General features: G+C 46.1%; 1 protein-coding gene across 6 annotated transcripts in view; it reads left to right on the forward strand.

Moving 5' to 3' along the window:
• The first annotated feature begins 1320 nt into the window (after nt 1–1320).
• Nucleotides 1321–17836, forward strand: part of SLC4A10 (solute carrier family 4 member 10) — a 168657-nt gene continuing 152141 nt past the window's right edge. For 3 of the 6 annotated variants that reach the window (XM_081198843.1, XM_081198847.1, XM_081198844.1), the window contains exon 1: nt 1321–1712. In XM_081198843.1, coding sequence (XP_081054969.1) covers nt 1665–1712 — 48 coding nt within the window. In that variant the 5' untranslated portion in view covers nt 1321–1664. The remainder of the gene's footprint in view (nt 1713–17836) is intronic. The other 3 variants (XM_081198846.1, XM_081198850.1, XM_081198848.1) reach the window with 2 other exon arrangements.

The raw sequence follows: 17836 nt of genomic DNA on the forward strand, positions 1-17836 counted from the left end.
TTTGAATTTCCCAAACCAGTGGTTCCCAACCTTCTTGGTACGCTGACCTACAACTCTAAATTTACTTGTGACCGAAGGCCGGCGGTTCGAATCCCCGCGACGGGGTGAGCTCCCGTTGCTCGGTCCCTGCTCCTGCCAACCTAGCAGCTCAAAAGCATGTCAAAGTGCAAGTAGATAAATAGGTACCGCCACGGCGGGAAGGTAAATGGCGTTTCCGTGCGCTGCTCTGGTTCACCATAAGTGGCTTAGTCATGCTGGCCACATGACCCGGAAGCTGTACGCCGGCTCCCTCAGCCAATAAAGCGAGATGAGCGCCGCAACCCCAGAGTCGGCCACAACTGGACCTAATGGTCAGGGGTCCCTTTACCTTTTACATCCATTCATTGCCTCATGAATTTGGCACCTTTTGGCACCTTTTGGTTTCATGCATTGTAATGGCAGGTTTGTCTATTTTATAACCATGACTTAGCACCACCCAAGCACAATTGTAAAGCATAGGACCCACTTTCACAGCCTTCATGAATCACACGTTGGGAAACACTGTCTTAGACCACTTGGCTACCCCCCCCCCTCCAAATGTGGATGGATACACTTTCCTTCCTCCATGGGCCTAAAGTGGCAAAATCTGAAGACTGCTATGGATCAAATCTGGCAGGTTCCTTCAATGTTCCTGTTTTTATATCAGGATAAATTTGGGAACTTTTGGGCTATGGAAGATTGTTTCTTTGACGTGGGTTAGAACTGCGTTTCAAACCTTCTGGATGTAATGTGTTGTACAGTGTAGTGGTTAGAGTGTCAAACTAGGACCTTGGGTAAGTCACTGCTTCTCAGCACATCCTATCTCACAGGGTTGTTATGGGGAATTAAATGGGATGGGGGGGAGAACCATGTACGCCCCCTTGAGCAAAATGGAGAGAAGCAGTGCTGGACTTAGGACACCAAGCTAAGGGGGTGCAAAATTGAAAAGATCTAAAATGGAGAAGATCCATTTAGGGCGTCAAAGTTTGGCCTCGCTCAGTGCACCAGCAAGATGGGTTATAAATGCAACAAATCCATAAATAATTTCAGGGGTGCCAACTTGAATAAAATATTTGAGTGGCAGGTAAGCCCCCCTTCCAATGACAGGGAACACCCACACCATTTGATCACATGATGGGGCGCACCCACACCATTTGAGTGGCAATGCCCATCAAATTTGTGTGTGTGTGTGTGTAAATGCTGCAATAATAGTCATCGACTTGGGCTGAATTGGGCGGGGTGGGGGAAGAGAAATTCCTCCTCCTCTACTCCTCCACCTCCACCTCCACCTCCACCTCCAGGATCCCGGAAGCCGGTCTCTCCACTTTTTACCTTTCTCCGTCCTGCAATCTGGGTTCCCACCGGCAGCCCTGGAGGCAGCCGCCGCCTCTCCGGGTGTGAGTGGGAGCCATGTGACTCGCCGGTGAGTCGGGGCGTGCGGCTGCCTCCTGCTTCAGAGCTACCTGATCCGAATACTAAGCAGAGAGAGGCGAGCGAGCGAGGGAGCCTCTGGTTGTGCCAGAGACACGCCGAAGGAAAGAGCAGCAGCAGCAGCAGCCGCGGCCGCCACTGCAGAGAGCGAGCGAGAGAGCGAGGCGGCGAGGGCGCGCGCGCGAGAGAGGTGCCCGTTCCCAAGAGCGCAGAAGATGGAGATTAAAGACCAAGGGGCGCAAATGGAGCCGCTGCTGCCCACGGTAAGGAGCTGCGGATTGCGATGGAGGGAGGGTTGCGGGGACGGCGGTGCCGCAAACGCCAGCCGTCGCAACTGCGCGTGGATGATGCTCTACAGGCCGGCGACGCGGAGTTGGAGAGCCCTCTACTCGCCACGGCTGGGGACGGCGGGGGGGACCCCGCGCTGGGCCCAGGCTGCGCCCGCAATGCTCTTCTTTGCTGCCTTCCAAGAGGAAAGAGGGGAAAGGGGAGAGGGAGGCCTACGGAGGTCGGAGAGGGGGGCGATCCTTTGGCCGGGTAAGGCGAGGAGTTGGTTGCATCCTGTAAGGAAGCTGCGGGTCCATGACTGCTTTCTCTCTCCCACACCTGTGATGTGGGCCGTTCCCCCTGCTCTCGGTCTCGCGCACAGGTTGGAGACAGCGGTGGTGGTGATGAGTCTCTCATTCTCTGCCTCTGGCACACTGGTTGCCTCATGAGAGTCCTGCAAGGCACGCGCAGGGGCGCACACAGGCAGTCTTCAGAGAATTTCTGTGTGCGTGTTCTCCCTCTCCTCTCTTGGCTTTCTTCTCTTTCTTTCTCTCTGGGTTTCTTCTCTCAGTCTCTCTCTCTCTCTCTCTCTCTCTCTCTCTCTCTCTCACACACACACACACACACACACACACACACACACCCCACACACAGATTGCCAGTGTGGTGCTCCCTCACTCACCAAGACTGGCTGTTGAGGTTCTCTTGCTCTCACACAGGTGTACATCTTAGGTTGAGTTTGCTGCTGGGGTTTTGATTCTCTCAGGCACAGGCCATCTGTTGAGGGGCTCTCTCCTGCACACCTGCATAGACTGGGGTTCCATCTCTCTTCCTGTCTCTCTCTCTCTCTCTCTCTCTCTCACACACACACACACACACACACACAGCTGTGTGGTGGGGGATTCTCATGGTCAAGCACACTGGCTGGCTGGCTGGCTGGCTAACCATTGGGGTTCGTTCTCTTTAGCACACATGCATGGGCTGGCTGCTGGGGTTGTCTCTCTCTCTCTCTCTCTCTCTCTCTCTCTCTCTCTCACACACACACACACACACACACACACACACACACCACACATGGATTAGCTCATGGGTTTCTGCTCCCCTCAGTCACACATACAGACACACAAGCAGAGCAGCTGTTGAGATGGTTGCTTGCCTCTCTTGTATACATACAAGATGCCTCTTTCTCTCCCTCATCCCTTGTGGGTGAAGGTTTCGTTCTTATAAGTTATGTTGAACTTTAAATTGAGGTATGTCCCTTTTTCTATAGGCATAGGCATATCTGTATAATTAGAGAGGAAGTCTCCTGTAATAACACCTGAACATTATCAAATCAATATGATTTAGCCCCCACAGTATGGAAAAATGGCATAGACGAGTAAGGATTATAAGGTATCCAACAACATTAAAAGTGCAGACCCATCTTTCTGACTCCTTTTGCACACCTATAACATACATCCAGTTCTCCTTTCCCCCCAGTTTAAATTCTCTCTTTAGAAAATGCAAGGGTATTACACTTTATTACTCTTCATGATTTGATGGGGGGGAGGGCTATATATTGAATAAAGATATCAGATGGTAAAGTTCTCACGTGAAAGACAATTTACATACATTTATTTAAGGGCAAGTTATTTCACACATGCTCACTGCGAGACGTTGTTTCCTGCATGGACCCTCTTCCCTAAAGAAAAATGGTTGCTGCCAGGCTGCTAAGGCTTGTGGAAGATAGTAGGTGGAAGAGGGAAGGGGGTGACTGCATCTGTGTATGAGTCAGTGTGTGTGAGAGAGGGAGAGAGAATTCACATTAATTATTGTATATCCCTATCTGTAGGATGTGCAGATGTTTTCTACAGGTTTAATTCTTTGACCATGTACTTCATATGATGACCTCAACTGTAGACTTCAACTGTAGTCAAATGACTTACTTCCGCAAGTGACCCGCTCTCTGTTTTGAGATCTCTGCTGTATTAACTTGATTTGCAGCCTTTGATGATAACAGATGGCTACATTCAACAGTTGTCACCAAGCCACACTATTGCAGCTTTCTCTTAACTTTTCCTTGGGGCAATATGGGAAGAACAGTGACAGATTACGTGGTTTGCTGTGCTCACTGTTTGAACCAGCGGGCAAACCAGGAGATAAACCAGAGACAACATGGGGGTGGTAGTAAAAATGGCCTGCCGTACAGGACTAATGAAAAGATTACCGAGATAAATGCTTGCAAAGTGCTTTTAAAACTTTCAAGTGCAGCATGAATGTTGACAGTTATAAAGTGGCAGCACAGTAACATCACCCAAGGAGGTGATGCAATTCAGTGAAATTCCTTTAAAAAAAATTAGACAGCCATGAGATCAAAGCCCTCCAGTGTAACAGAAAAATCGAGGCATTTACAAAGGAGTTCATATGCTGTGAAACATGAAAGTTGTAAGTTAAAGCATCTGTGTTTGCTGCTTATATCAGGGACGGGGAACCTGCGGCTCTCCAGATGTGGTTGTACTGCAGCTCCCATCATGCAACTAAACAACATCTGGCAGGTCACAGCTTCCCCATCCTTGATTCACAGGATGCAGAAATTATATGTTGTGCTCCCTTACAAGTTAGCTTCTAGAGCCCACACTCCCCTTTTTGACTGAGGTGGCAGTGGAGGTGGAGGTGGGGGTGGGTGGCTCAGAAAGTGATCAGAGCAAGTGCCGGCTTCATCATAAGACCATGAAGTCAGCAGGAGAAAGGAGGAGGCAAGCAAGCCATCCGTTTGTGAGTAAACACGCAGAGGCCTCTGCAACAGATTGACCCTCCTCTAAATGAATGAAAGAAATATCTAGGATTTGCAAAGATTTCCCAACCTGGGGGTTGACAAACCAATGACATGTGTGGGTTAAAAAAGCACAACACAAGCAGCCATAGGATAGGCGTTGGGACATGGTGCAAATGTTAAGGGGGTTGCCCTACCGTTTCCATGCTTTCAGGGCATGAGTGAGTTTGTAAATTTCTAAACATTGGTTTTTTGATCCTAGAATGGAGTAACTGTATGACAAGGGATCGCTGGCATCCCTGGGCCTTTCACATCCACTCCAGAATTCATGAAAAGCAGTGGTTAGGATGATGATTCTCAGCTAGAGGTAGACAACTGGGAACCAAGGATGGTCACAGAGATGTTTTCATCAGGTTCCCAGCATATCCCCAGAACATCCCCTTTGTTGTTAGTCATTTTCAGCAAGGTGAGCCAAGACCACAAGCAAAGGAGTCTGTAAGCTGCTCGTCTCCTCAGTGTGAACAGCTCTGGTGAGAGTGCAAACTTTTAAGCGATTTAAGGCCCTTAAAGTGAAAGCGCCTTGCACTTTGTACATAAGGAGTGAAGTTAGTGTCTTAAGTGAGTGTGCTGCATTGTAAGACAAGAACTCTGCTAAAGCCTCTTTTACTGTTCACGCTGGAGAAGAAGGCATTGGAGTCCTTTGCCTCTGACTGCCATCATGGAATGGAGACAGTTGGCAACAAAAACAATTTTTGCCTTTGTCAGGGGTACAGGGACAGAGGCACAGGAAATGGAGAGCGATGGAGAGGAATCCCAGGACAGCGAGGAAGAGGATGACAATGACGCAAGGGATTCCATGAGTCTCTCCAGCGAATCAGAGGATTCCCAGAAAGGGGCGCCTGCGGTCAGGGCAAGGGGAGCCCCAGGGGGAAAGTGTCAGGAGCGGGGGGCCAGCAGGGGACCCCAAAGCGGCAGCTGGGAATCAGGGCCAGCTTCCCCACCAGAGCGCAGCGAAGTGGGGGGAGGTTCCAGTGTGTCAGGGGAAACAGCTCCGGCAGCAGAGAAGGAGGAGGGGTCAGAGCAAGCCATTCTCCCGCAAGGGGAGGAGGGCAGTGAGGGGAGTAGCATAACTGTCAAAAGGAAGGTTAGAGGTTGGGCGCGCGCGCCAAGTTCAAATGTGGAGGCGCGCGGAAGTACAGGGAGCCCGGAGGAGGAGCCAGGTCCCAAAGCACGCAGGAGGGGGGAAGAGCAGTCTGAGGATTCAGCGTCAGGGGAATCCAGGAGGAGCGGAACCCCAGCGGGCAGAAGGACCCTGCGGAAAAGGAAAGAGAGAAAGAGGTGGAGCAGCGTAAGCCTCTTAAACTGGTGTAGGGGAGGGACTGATTCAGAGGGGACTTCTACCGTCTAAGGTTAACAGACGTGGGGGCTGCACGCCTCGCTTGTGGAACTTACTATGAACTGCAATAAACATCCTTGTATATAAGAAGAACTTGGCGTTGGTCTTTGGTGAGCTGAGACCTGAGGCAGCCCTGACAGCCTTTCATTGTTCAATTTAAAATATATCCCGCCAGCCACAGTGGCAAGCCAGCAGATATAGACACACCACTATCTCAAGTTGGCTGGAGGTGATCTGTATTAATCCCCACACCTTACTTTTTTACTTGAAATGACCCATTAACATTTCGTGGCTGTTTCCTGTCAGGCAAAAGCTCCATAGCAACCCTTTCAAGTGAATAAGGGTTTTTGCTTGCTTGCTGTTCATACCTGGAAGGAGGTTTCAAAATACCCGTTGCTGCGCTATGGTCAGTATTGTGCTCTCATGCAGATAGCTTGCTTGGAGAATCCTTAATGCAAGATGTTTTCTTTCTTTCTTTCTTTCTTTCTTTCTTTCTTTCTTTCTTTCTTTCTTTCTTTTAACAGCCAGTGTGGTGCAGTGATTAGAGTGTCAGACTAGGACAGGGGTAGGCAAAGTAAGGCCCAGGGGCCGGATGCAGCCCAATTGCCTTCTCAATCTGGCCTGCGGACGGTCTGGGAATCAGCATGTTTTTACATGAGTAGAATGTGTCCTTTTATTTAAAATGCATCTCTAGGTTATTTGTGGGGAATAAGAATTCGTTCATTATTTCCCCCCAAAAATATAGTCTGGCCCACCACATGGTCTGAAGGACAGTGGACTGGCCCACAGCTGAAAAAACTTGCTGACCCCTAGACTAGGACCTGGAAAGCCAGGGTTCAAATCCCTACTGGGTCATGAAACTCAGTGGGTGACCTTGGGCCAGTCACTGCCTCTCAGCCTAACTTACCTCACAGGTAGTGGGGATTAATTGAGGAGAGGAAGAACCATATACACAGCCTTGCGCTCTTGTGGTGGGGGAAGGGGAGGCGGGACATACAACATACTAAATAAATATATAATAAGACTGCTGGGGCCTATGATCTCATTGCAAATATGTCCAAATTAAATTTTACAAAGCAGTAAGAACCTCTGGGGGACGCGGGTGGTGCTGTGGGTTAAACCACAGAGCCCAGGGCTTGCTGATCAGAAGGTCAGCAGTTCGAATCCCTGCAACGGGGTGAGCTCCTATTGCTCGGTCCCTGCTCCTGCCAACCTAGCAGTTCAAAAGCACGTCAAAGTGCAAGTAGATAAATAGGTACTGCTCCGGCGGGAAGGTAAACGGCGTTTCCGTGAACTGCTCTGGTTCGCCAGAAGCGGCTTAGTCATGCTGCCCACATGACCCAGAAGCTGTATGCCGGCTCCCTCAGCCAATAAAGCGAGATGAGCGCCGCAACCCCAGAGTCGGTCACGACTGGACCTAATGGTCAGGGGTCCTTTTACCTTTAAGAGCGCTCTGGAGATCATGAGTAAGCTTAGTAGTCAAGGAAAGGACCTCTTGTGAATCTTGAATGGGCTAAGTTGCAGGAAGCAAAGAGTAGGAATAAATGGACCGTTCTACAAAGGGTTGTTTTTGGGACCTGTGCTTTTTAACACTTTCATAAACAAGATGAGTTTGGAGTGAACAGTGAGGTGGTTCTTCTGATGATGCTCAAAAGTCCACACTTGACACCTTCCACACTCCTCTTGTTGCTGCATCAGAAAGGAAGCAAAGCAGAGGCTGATTTGTCATTAAGTTTAAATCTGGGCTTATGGTTTGTTTGCCCCCCCCCCCAAGTAATGCATTGTCAATTCAGAAGGAACCTTGGGACTTTTGAGTGGCTGGTTTATGCTAAACCATAGTCTTAACTAGGGTTTAACATGACACCTAAATCAGACCAGACAATTTTCGAATACATAAAATTGGTGACCCAGTAGCGGATAGGTACGTACATACCTATAAATTTTCTTAAAAACACATTTTACGTATCTGCGGTATTTTTTGTTCCCAGTGTATGAGATATTTTTGCAATTGTGGTTGCACCAATTTACACACACATGGACTCAATAATATGTTAATGAACATGTATTCTGCTTTTTTTGTTACATAAATATCCAAAGCAGCTAACAAAATACATAAAAATCCAAAATCAGCAAAGTATCACATCATAACCAAACATGACCGCAAAAATTACCAGAGACAATCCTACATGTGATTCTTTCTTCCCTCTTACCTACAAAGCAATGTCAGATCATATTCCATTTTGAATCAATTTTCCCCTGATCATGAGATGATGAAAGGCAAGGAGCAGAGGGGCCGAAAAGGGGTTTTTCAAGAGAGAGAGAGTTGCAGAGGCTAAGTAAAAAAAGAAAGAAAATGTCTTGTCCTGTGTACCTGCCTGCTTCCATCTTAGGGACTTAAGAAGATCCATACTGGATTAGTTCAAAGATCTATATAGTCCGAAATCAAGTTTCCCACAGTGACCAACCAGAGGCCTATGGAAAAACCACAAGCAGGACATAAGGACAGTAGCCGTCTCCTTCTTGTGACCCCAGCAACTGGTACTCAGGATCATTTTTCCCCTTGATTCCAGAGATATATTTATATATCATTCATTCAAGAGTCCCTTCATTCAAGAGTCCCATGGAGTCAAATTGATCACAGTTAATAACAGAACTTTTAAACAAACCAAACAGCATCAGAAAATTAATAATCGCAAATAAAATCGACTGCGGAAGTGAAAGTCGATTACGATTGAATGATTCCCCTTATAGTCCATTCATTTGTTTAATCCCCTTTTCAAACAACCCAGAGCTCAGAAACTGCTCGTGCTAATGAAATTCCTTGTTGCAGAACGCGCCTAGAACAATGGGAGTTTCGAACGCTGGCTCTAAACTATTATTTGTCCAAATAAACCAAGATCAAACTGTGATTTCTGTGCCTGGCTTGTTTGGATAAAATAAAATAGTTAACTGCAGTCAAGGTCCTCAAGATGTGCACTCCAGCACTAGAGAGGCTGGTCACACAGATCTTAAAGCTCTTTGAAGAACTATTTCTTTTGAAGGAACACAACATCTAGAAAATGGCAGGGCATTGATTCTTGTTAGAGGATCAAATGCTCTTGCAGCGGGAAGAAAAAACTACACAAGGTGAGTCAGTGGGCTGCAAGCAGTTTCCCCCTTCACTCACTAATTATGAAGAGCATATTCCCCCTTAGTGATATTATGGCATCTAAGGGAAATAACAGGAAGACTGAAGCTCCTGTAACTTGAAGTGCATCTGCCAAGAATTTGCAGACACCAGCCTCTTCCCCTAGCTGGTGCAGTGGAGGCTGACAAAGATACTAATGCTATGTTGATTCTTAAAGCAATTAAAGCCACAGGAGTCTATTGAAGACTCTGTTGATCATCTTCAAGACTGTTGAAAAAATTGCTCTTCAACTCAGAAGATCTAACTTGAGGACACCGCTGCAGCTCATAAGGCAGCACTACAAAAGCCTAACATTTTTGTTAGGCTAACTAATGGTTAGAACAACGGTCGGCAACCTTTTTCAGCCGTGGGCCGGTCCACCGTCCCTCAGACCATGTGGTGGGCCAGACTATATTTTGAAAAAAATATATATGAATGAATTCCTATGCCCCACAAATAACCCAGAGAAATGCCTTTTAAATAAAAGGACACATTCTACTCATGTAGAAATATGCTGATTCCTGGACCATCCGTGGGCCGGATTGAGAAGGCGAATGGGCTGCATCTGGCCCTGGGTCTTAGGTTGCCTACCCATGGGTTAGAATAAGAGAACTTGAAAGCCATCCCCTTAGATCCAATCTCAGAATCCCTGGCATCCCTGATAATATTAGTGAGCAAAGTCAGCCTTTATTGAGGATATTTTATGAGAGGCGCTAACATTACCGGAAGATTACTAGCTGGATATAGAGAGAGCTCATTGTGTGTAAGCTCCCTCTCTGTGACCCACTTCATTGGGAATATTTTGAGTTTAAAGGGTTTATGCTAGAGCATTCTGGAGAGAAAGGGAAACTTCAACGAGGGAAGAGAACAGCACCATATCTTACACAAAACAGACGTCCCACCAGCAGAAAACTTTCCACAGAATACGCCTACTTCCGAAAGAGAAAAATATTATTTATTTTGTAAACTTTCTTGCATTTTATGTGGGTAATCAACAGCATTCATCTTACAAGGCAGGAGACCCTGACAAACATCTTCCTGGAATAAATCCAGTTCTGGCCTTCTCAACAAGTGCACAGTGAGACACTTGAGTGTTCCCAGGTAATTTCTTCTGCTCTGTCTCTGCTGGATTTTAGACATCAGAAGTGTCTATAGCTTATCTTTGTTGCTATGGTGTAGCTGGAGTGAATTTTTTACTGAGAGCTCATCCTTAACTCAAAGCTTTTTCATTGTGGTTTCCTTACATTCTTACCTGCTTCTTGTACTTCTACCATATGAGAAAAAGACATGTCTCCATTGTGACATTCATCCTGGACTGCTATTGTGCATATCAGGCATGCCCAAAGTCCGTTTTGGGCGCTTAATTCAGTTTAATCCTGGGGTAAAACCTTATCGGCCCTTATGCATGCTCACTTCACCAGATTTATTATTTATACCCTGTCCATCTGGCTGGGTTTCCCCAGCCACTCTGGGCGGCTCCCAACAGAATATTAAAACACAATACAGCATTAAACATTAAAAACTTCTCTAAAGAGGGCTGCCTTCATTGCCCTATATGTGGGTTCAGGTGTGTTCCTACAATTTTAGCAAGTATAATCAGGTGGCTAATGGGAGGAGAGCACTGAGGAGGACCTTTGGGTTGTACTACCATCCAGAGCTGTAAGTTTTAGTGGTGGTTGTTTCCTTAGTCCTTTTGTTTTTGCTCCGCTTTCCTTTTTGTCTTTCAGGTTCTTAGAGCCTTATCAGGTTCCATCAGTATATACAACATACTTGTTGTACTTGTTTGTTCAGCATGGAGTTTTTGCTCCAGATGTTTGTATTATAAAGTTGTTGTGGTTTTCAGCACTGCAATATGGAGGCCTGGAAAAGTGTCCTTGGGGCATACCTACAAATAGGTTGGGTTGTTGTTGTTTTAGTTATGATTTATGTGGATTTTCATAAGCTGGGATATTCTTGGGCTTCAGAAAATATAACAATACTGCTTCTCCCACATACACACACAAAAAAACAAAAACAAAAAAACCACACACAAACAAACACATACACATGCATACATACGATGGCGTTAAATTTTATTACAGTGGTACCTCAGGTTAATTCGTTCTGGAGGTCCGTTCTTAACCTGAAACTGTTCTTAACTTGAGGTACCACTTTAGCTAATGGGGCCTCCCGCTGCCACTGCACCGCCGGAGCACAATTTTTGTTTTCATCCTGAAGCAAAGTTCTTAACCCGAGGTACTATTTCTGGGATAGTGGAGTCTGTAACCTGAAGTGTCTGTAACCTGAAGCATCTGTAACCTGAGGTACCACTGCACATGGAATTGTAAGGGCTTGGCCTCTTGTAACTAAAGAAAACAGGTGCTTTCTAAACTTAAAAATCTCAAAGCTGATGTAGCAAGAGGCACATGTGTTTGTGGATGATAAAAGATATACCTTGTGAAGACTGAGTATTGGAAATATGTGCTGGTGATTCTATGGGTGCAAGAGTGCCAACTTGAATAAAATATTGGAGGTGGGGCAAGTAAACCCCACCCCAGATAATTGACCACAAGACGTGGTGCACACACTATTTGAATGGCAATGCCCATCAACTTAGAGGGGGCCTGGCCCCCTCAAATATTTTATTGGGGTGGGCAAAGGGACCTTGGCCTCTACAAGTTGGCTTCTATGTAAAGGTGTGGCCATAGTTACGCATAAAATGCGCCTCTTGTAGTGTTACAAGCAGCAGTTGTTCCAGGTGAGTGATACCTTATTTTGTTGGCAAAGACCTTGGATATGATAACTGCTATAGTGAATGTTAATGGTCCGAATTTGGACTCTGTTTCAAGAGTGATTGAGATACTTGTGTGATATGACTTATGAGCATCTGGTAATTGAGAGAGATTATAACGATGTTCTTGACCCAGTTTTGAACAGGGACACGCCATAAAATCCAGTCTTCAGTAAGGTCAATGTTAAAGGCATATATGTCTGAATTTGGATTGACGGTTGTTTGGCATATGTTACACCCAACAGAATGTGACTTGTATTTATCAGTGCATGAAGGTTGTTTTCTGTTAAGATTACTTTTGGTTTCTTCTTCCTTACTTCAATATGTAGTCACATGTCATATTGATACAATTGCTATTTTGGATCATCTCCAGAATCTCTTGCTGTGCAGTTAACTGATGTGGCAAGAACATCTGGCTCTTGGCGTTCAAATGTGGTGTTGTTCTGGAGTGTCTCAAGGAGTTAGGAGTCGAGGGTGCTACTTATAGCATGGGTAGGCAACCTAAGGCCTGGGGGCCGGATCTGGCCCAATCGCCTTCTAAATCTGGCCTGCGGACGGTCCAGGAATCAGCATGTTTTTACATGAGTAGAATGTGCCCTTTTATTTAAAATGCATCTCTGGATTATTTGTGGGGCATAGGAATTTGTTCATTTCCCCCTCCCAAAAGTATAGTCTGTCCCCCCACATGGTCTGAGGGACAGTGGAGCATCCCCCTGCTGAAAATGTTTGCTAACCCCTGACTTATAGGGTCTCTGCCAGAACATAGGACTAGGAGATTGTAGCTCTGCTGCATTGCTTTTGTGCTGTAAAGGTAAAGGGACAGGGACCCCTGACCATTAGGTCCAGTCGTGACCGACTCTGGGGTTGCGGCGCTCATCTCAATTTATTGGCCGAGGGAGCCGGCGTACAGCTTCTGGGTCATGTGGCCAGCATGACTAAGCCACTTCTGGCAAACCAGAGCAGCACACGGAAACGCCGTTTACCTTCCCGCCGGAGTGGTACCTATCTACTTACTTGCACTTGACGTGCTTTTGAACTGCTAGGTTGGCAGGAACTGGGACCTGAGCAATGGGAGCTCGCCCCATCGTGGGGATTTGAACCGCCGTCCTTCTGATCGGAAAGCCCTAGGCTCCAAAGGTCTCTTCTGTCTCCTGTGCTATTTAACACCTGTCTGAAACTGCTGGGAACTGTCATCCAGGGATTTGGAGCATCATTTCATCAGTATGCTAATGATATGCAGAATCAGGAGATGCTGTGAAGACAGGTGTCTGAAGGCAATGATGGACTGGATGGGGGCCAATAAACTGAAGCTGAATCCTGATAAGATGGAAATGCTGTGGGTGGGTGGTTCCCATGTCTGGGAATTAGGTGTATGACCTACTCTGGGAGAGGCTGCAGCTCCCTGACAGATCAGTTTTGTAGTTTTATAACGCAGGGTGGCCAATGTGGTGTCCTCCAGATGTTGGTGGACTCCAGCTCCCATATTCTCTGACCATTAGTAATAATATGAATCAGATCAATGCCTCACCCAGTCCAGCACCCAGTTTGCCACAATGGCTACTGTTGTTCCCCTGCAGTTGCTAGTAAGTGGCATCCAGCCTCCGAACATGGGAGTCTTCCATCATGACTTTAGCCACTAATACCTTTGAAAGCCATCTAAGATGTAGGTGCAGTTGCTGTCACAACATCATGCAGCCTCCATCAATTTATTATGCACTGTGTGAAGCAGCACCTTCCTTTGTCTGTTTCCAATCTTCTCCTGCCCATCAGTTTAATTAAATATCCCCAGATTTAGGCTTATTAGAAAAAGAGACAAGCTTCTCTAGGCCCTTAGTCTCTTCATATGCCGGTGATGTGCCAACAGTAGGGTGCTGCTGAGCTTACAATATTTGGAATTAATTCCTGTAAAAAGAACCTGCAGTGTCGCAAGTCTTAACCAAGAGAAATAACAGGAACGAATGCCCTGTATGAAATTTCACGATGCAAGTCAAATTTGATCATATTTTCATTTTGATTTGAATATTTATCCAGTATATCTGGGTATAAATTACAGGTTCTTTTTGCAGTTATCTGATTCTCCTTCCCCACTTTCCTGCTTAGTTTTCTTGAATACCTGTTTTGTTCAGTTAGACTAATGAAATAAAAAAAATAGAAATAGCTGGGGGAGGTGGGGTAGAGGGAAGGAGAGGGAGAAAGAAGTCGTATTTCAAAGTGGCTTTTGTCTTTTTAATCATTTCAGTTCTTAAGATCAGGAAATGACCTCAGAGTGATTTATGTTCAGTGGGGAAGGCATCCTAGTCATATGATCTTAAATAAGTAACCATTATTTTTGGCTGAAATTTGTCTGTTTGGAAAAGTGTTTTGAGCATGTAATAATATTGATAATTCTCAAATATAATCATGGCCTATCTTGTTGGAATAATAAAGCACAAGATCGAATTAAATTATACTCTTTATTTGGAGACACATAGAAGATGCAATATAGGACAATGTGATTAAATATAGTCAACTTTGTTCTGGCAAGATCCATTTATAATGTGGAAGAATTGGAATATTAATGTAATATTTTCCTTCTTCTTATCTGTATTCACAAAGAGCAGAATAATAATTGTAGAAGTGCCAGATTGGCTCTGCCAGTGTGTTTGCACTGCACTGACAGCACCGCCACTCCTGTTCTCTGTCTCGCCATTCCAGTGAGCGCAATGACTCATTTGCCAGGAGGTCAGTTACTGTATTTTTCGCCCTATAGGACGCACCGTCCCATAAGGCGCACCTAGTTTTTTTGGGGGGAAATAAAGGGGGAAAAATTATTTCCCCCCCAGGCGTGGGGCTGGGGCGGCCCGAGCTTCCCCTGACCCCAGCCCCCAAATAGGCAGCTCTCAGCGCGGGCAGGCTTCGGGATGCCGGCAACTCTCCCCAAGCAGCGGGAGCGTTCCCGCTGCTTGCGGAGAGGTCCGCAAAGCCTGGAGGCGCTGAGATCAGCGCGCGCAGGCTTTGGGATGCCGGCAACTCTCCCCAGGCAGCGGGAGCATTCCCGCTGCTTGCAGAGAGGTCCGCGAAGCCTGGACGCGCTGAGATCAGCGCGCGCAGGCTTCGGGATGCCGGCAACTCTCCCCAAGCAGCGGGAGCGTTCCCACTGCTTGCGGAGAGATCCGCAAAGCCTGGAGGCGCTGAGATCAGTGCGCGCAGGCTTCGGGATGCCGGCAACTCTCCCCAAGCAGCGGGAGCGCTCCCGCTGCTTGCGGAGAGGTCCGCGAAGCCTGGAGAGCTAGAGGGGTCGGTGCGCACCGACCGCTCTCGCTCTCCAGGCTTCAGCGAAAGCCTGCATTCGCCCCATAGGACGCACACACATTTCCCCTTCATTTTTGGAGGGGAAAAAGTGCGTCCTATAGGGCGAAAAATACGGTAAGTGCCTCCACTCCACAGCTGTCCACGACTGTTTAAGCCTGATGGCTTTAGTTCTTGGCCAAAGAAATAGTTTGGGGCTTAGCTTTCATCAACCCATTCAGAATAATAATAATAAAAAATAGCAAGGGAAAGAATAACTTTAGACTTGTTTTTACCTAATTTTTTGCAGGCTGATTCTGCCTCTTCCTGTCTTTGACATAGCACAAGCAGAAGCAACCCTTGCAACATGTGAGAGAGGAAAAATAGAGCAAAGCTGAAAAGTGATTGGAGACCAGCTCCCAGCAAAGGCAAAATAATTCCCTTGCACTGGTGCTGGGCATTGTGGTCATGATCCTGTACTGCACAGCATATATTCAGAATCTTAAGAGATTATTCTCTGTGGAAGGCTTTCTTCTCTTGTATTCTCTTCTCCATGTGAAAAATGTACACTCTTATTTCAGGCACCACCCTAAACTATGGTTTTCTTATGCCAAGCACAGTTAAGAACCCACACCATGGTTTGAAGTTCCAGACGTTCGGCAAGTAATCTGTAGTTTAGAGGTGCTTGTCTGCTTCCATCGGATCAGCACACAGCTTCATAAATCTGCTTCTGTCTCCATGGTGCAGCAGTCTCTGTAGGTGGAGCAGTGGCCCTAGCTAGCTTTCTAGTGGTTTGTGAATTCCAGCATGAGCGCAAACCACAGCTTGCAGAATTTGTGTTTGCAAGCCAGCTTCAAACTGTGTGGTTCAATATCCTGTTTTGCAAACTATGGCCTGTAAATTGGCATAGCTTCAGACATGACGCCAAATGATGGTTAAGGAAAGACCATAGCTCAGTGATGGCAGAGTACATGCTGTGAATGTATAAGTGTCTCAGGTTCAATTCATGACTTCTCTAGGTAAGACTGGGAATAGGCCCTGGACAGCTACTTCCAGCCAAGAACAGTTTGGAGATGGGTAAATCCTTCTGACATTGTTGGACTCTCAGTTCTTATCAGCACCAGTTAGAGATGATGAGACACAACAGCATCTGAAGTGCTACAGATTCCTTATTCCTGGAGTAGACATCACCGAGATCAATGGACCAATGGTCTAATTCAGGATAATGCTTCATGTTTGCAATTTAGCTTTATGTTTGAGTACAACAACTGCCTCAATATTGTCAGCATTGTGCAAATAGTTGTTTATGAAGCACTGGAAGAAATGCTGCCAGCAATTGTAGTTTGGGAAGTATGTTCAGAAGTCTCCAGCATGCTAATCTATGCACAGAGAGACTTAACTGCAGTAGTTTCCTTGCATAGCCAGCAAAACTTTCAGAAAACAATGCTAGGAGCAGGAGATAGGCATCACACAGGGATTTATTTTTAAGAAGAGAGTATGCCAGAAGAGAAATGACAATAGGTTATGAGAGATGGATCATGACCATTAAATGATGAACAGCACCCAAACGAGCCTCTGGTTGGAGGCTGCTTAGTGCATCTCTGTATGAGTCATTGTTCTCTCCCTGCAGGCTTAAATTACTGAGTTTTTTTGGCCTGCAATGTAATTTTTTGTGGGGGGTTTATAGCTCAAGTCTCAGAAATTTGGGAAACACTGAAGGTTGACTTAAGTAAAATGTCACACTGCTTTCAGCATCTCATTTACACCACAGTAAAGTAGTTTCGATAAATTGATGCATTCATGGTGATGGAGAATGGTCATTTGCATACTCGCCAATGGGAAAAAATGGAACCCCCTATTTTTTCATGTGAGATTGCAGAAGCCATTTTGAGTGCTGCATTCTTGCCTTGAAAGAGACACATTTTTCAGGGCAAGATCGTGGTCTGGGTCCCGGAAGATGCACATCCCATTTTTTTTAATCTGCAAAAGTTGGATAGTATGCATTTGAGTGTGTGTGTGTGCACGCGTCTTCGTCTTCTCGGTTTGTGATACTTTTCTTGAAGAAACAGAATAGAAAAAGGAAGAGAAAATTAGCTGCAGTTTGCGTATGCATGTACACACAAGTATGTGCATGTAGGGGAGTTTAAGCAAGATTATGATTTCACGATACCACCATAATGCTGAGATGCCACCTCAGAGTAGGGAATTAGTCAATGTGATTTCCATAGCTCTTAGCCTAAGGATGTGCTGACCTGAAGGGTATTTGCAAAGTTTGTGGAATGATCATGCAAACCAGGGGCAAATGGTTGAGCAACACTATTTTCTTTCAACATTTCCTCCTATGTCCAGTTTCTCACAGACTGGAAAAAAAAATCCTGCTGGGGTGTGTATCCATATGTTGCATTCATCAAGCTACTATAGCATTCCTTCTTTCTGTGTGGGTCTCGGAACTAGAGTCCTTACTTGGGCTTCCATGTCTCAACTGTTCCTGCTCACACAAGAGGCAGGTAGGTTTATAAACAGCTTATCCTGATTACAAACTCACATAGCAACCTTCCTTTCCTGTAGTTAAGCTGAACAGCTCAGACCACCTTCCACTTGCTCCAACATACACACTGAGATGGAGCAATTGAGAGCAACACCCCATGGGACTAAACCATACCAGGAAAGTATGGGGGGGGGAACCAGACTGTTCCATTACAGTTCCCTCGAAAATGCATCCAACCACAGTTGTCATTCATTCCAGAGTCCACAGCATCTGTTAATTTG

Source organism: Podarcis bocagei (assembly GCF_964188305.1).
Source record: "Podarcis bocagei genome assembly, chromosome: 1".
Lineage (NCBI taxonomy): Eukaryota > Metazoa > Chordata > Lepidosauria > Squamata > Lacertidae > Podarcis > Podarcis bocagei.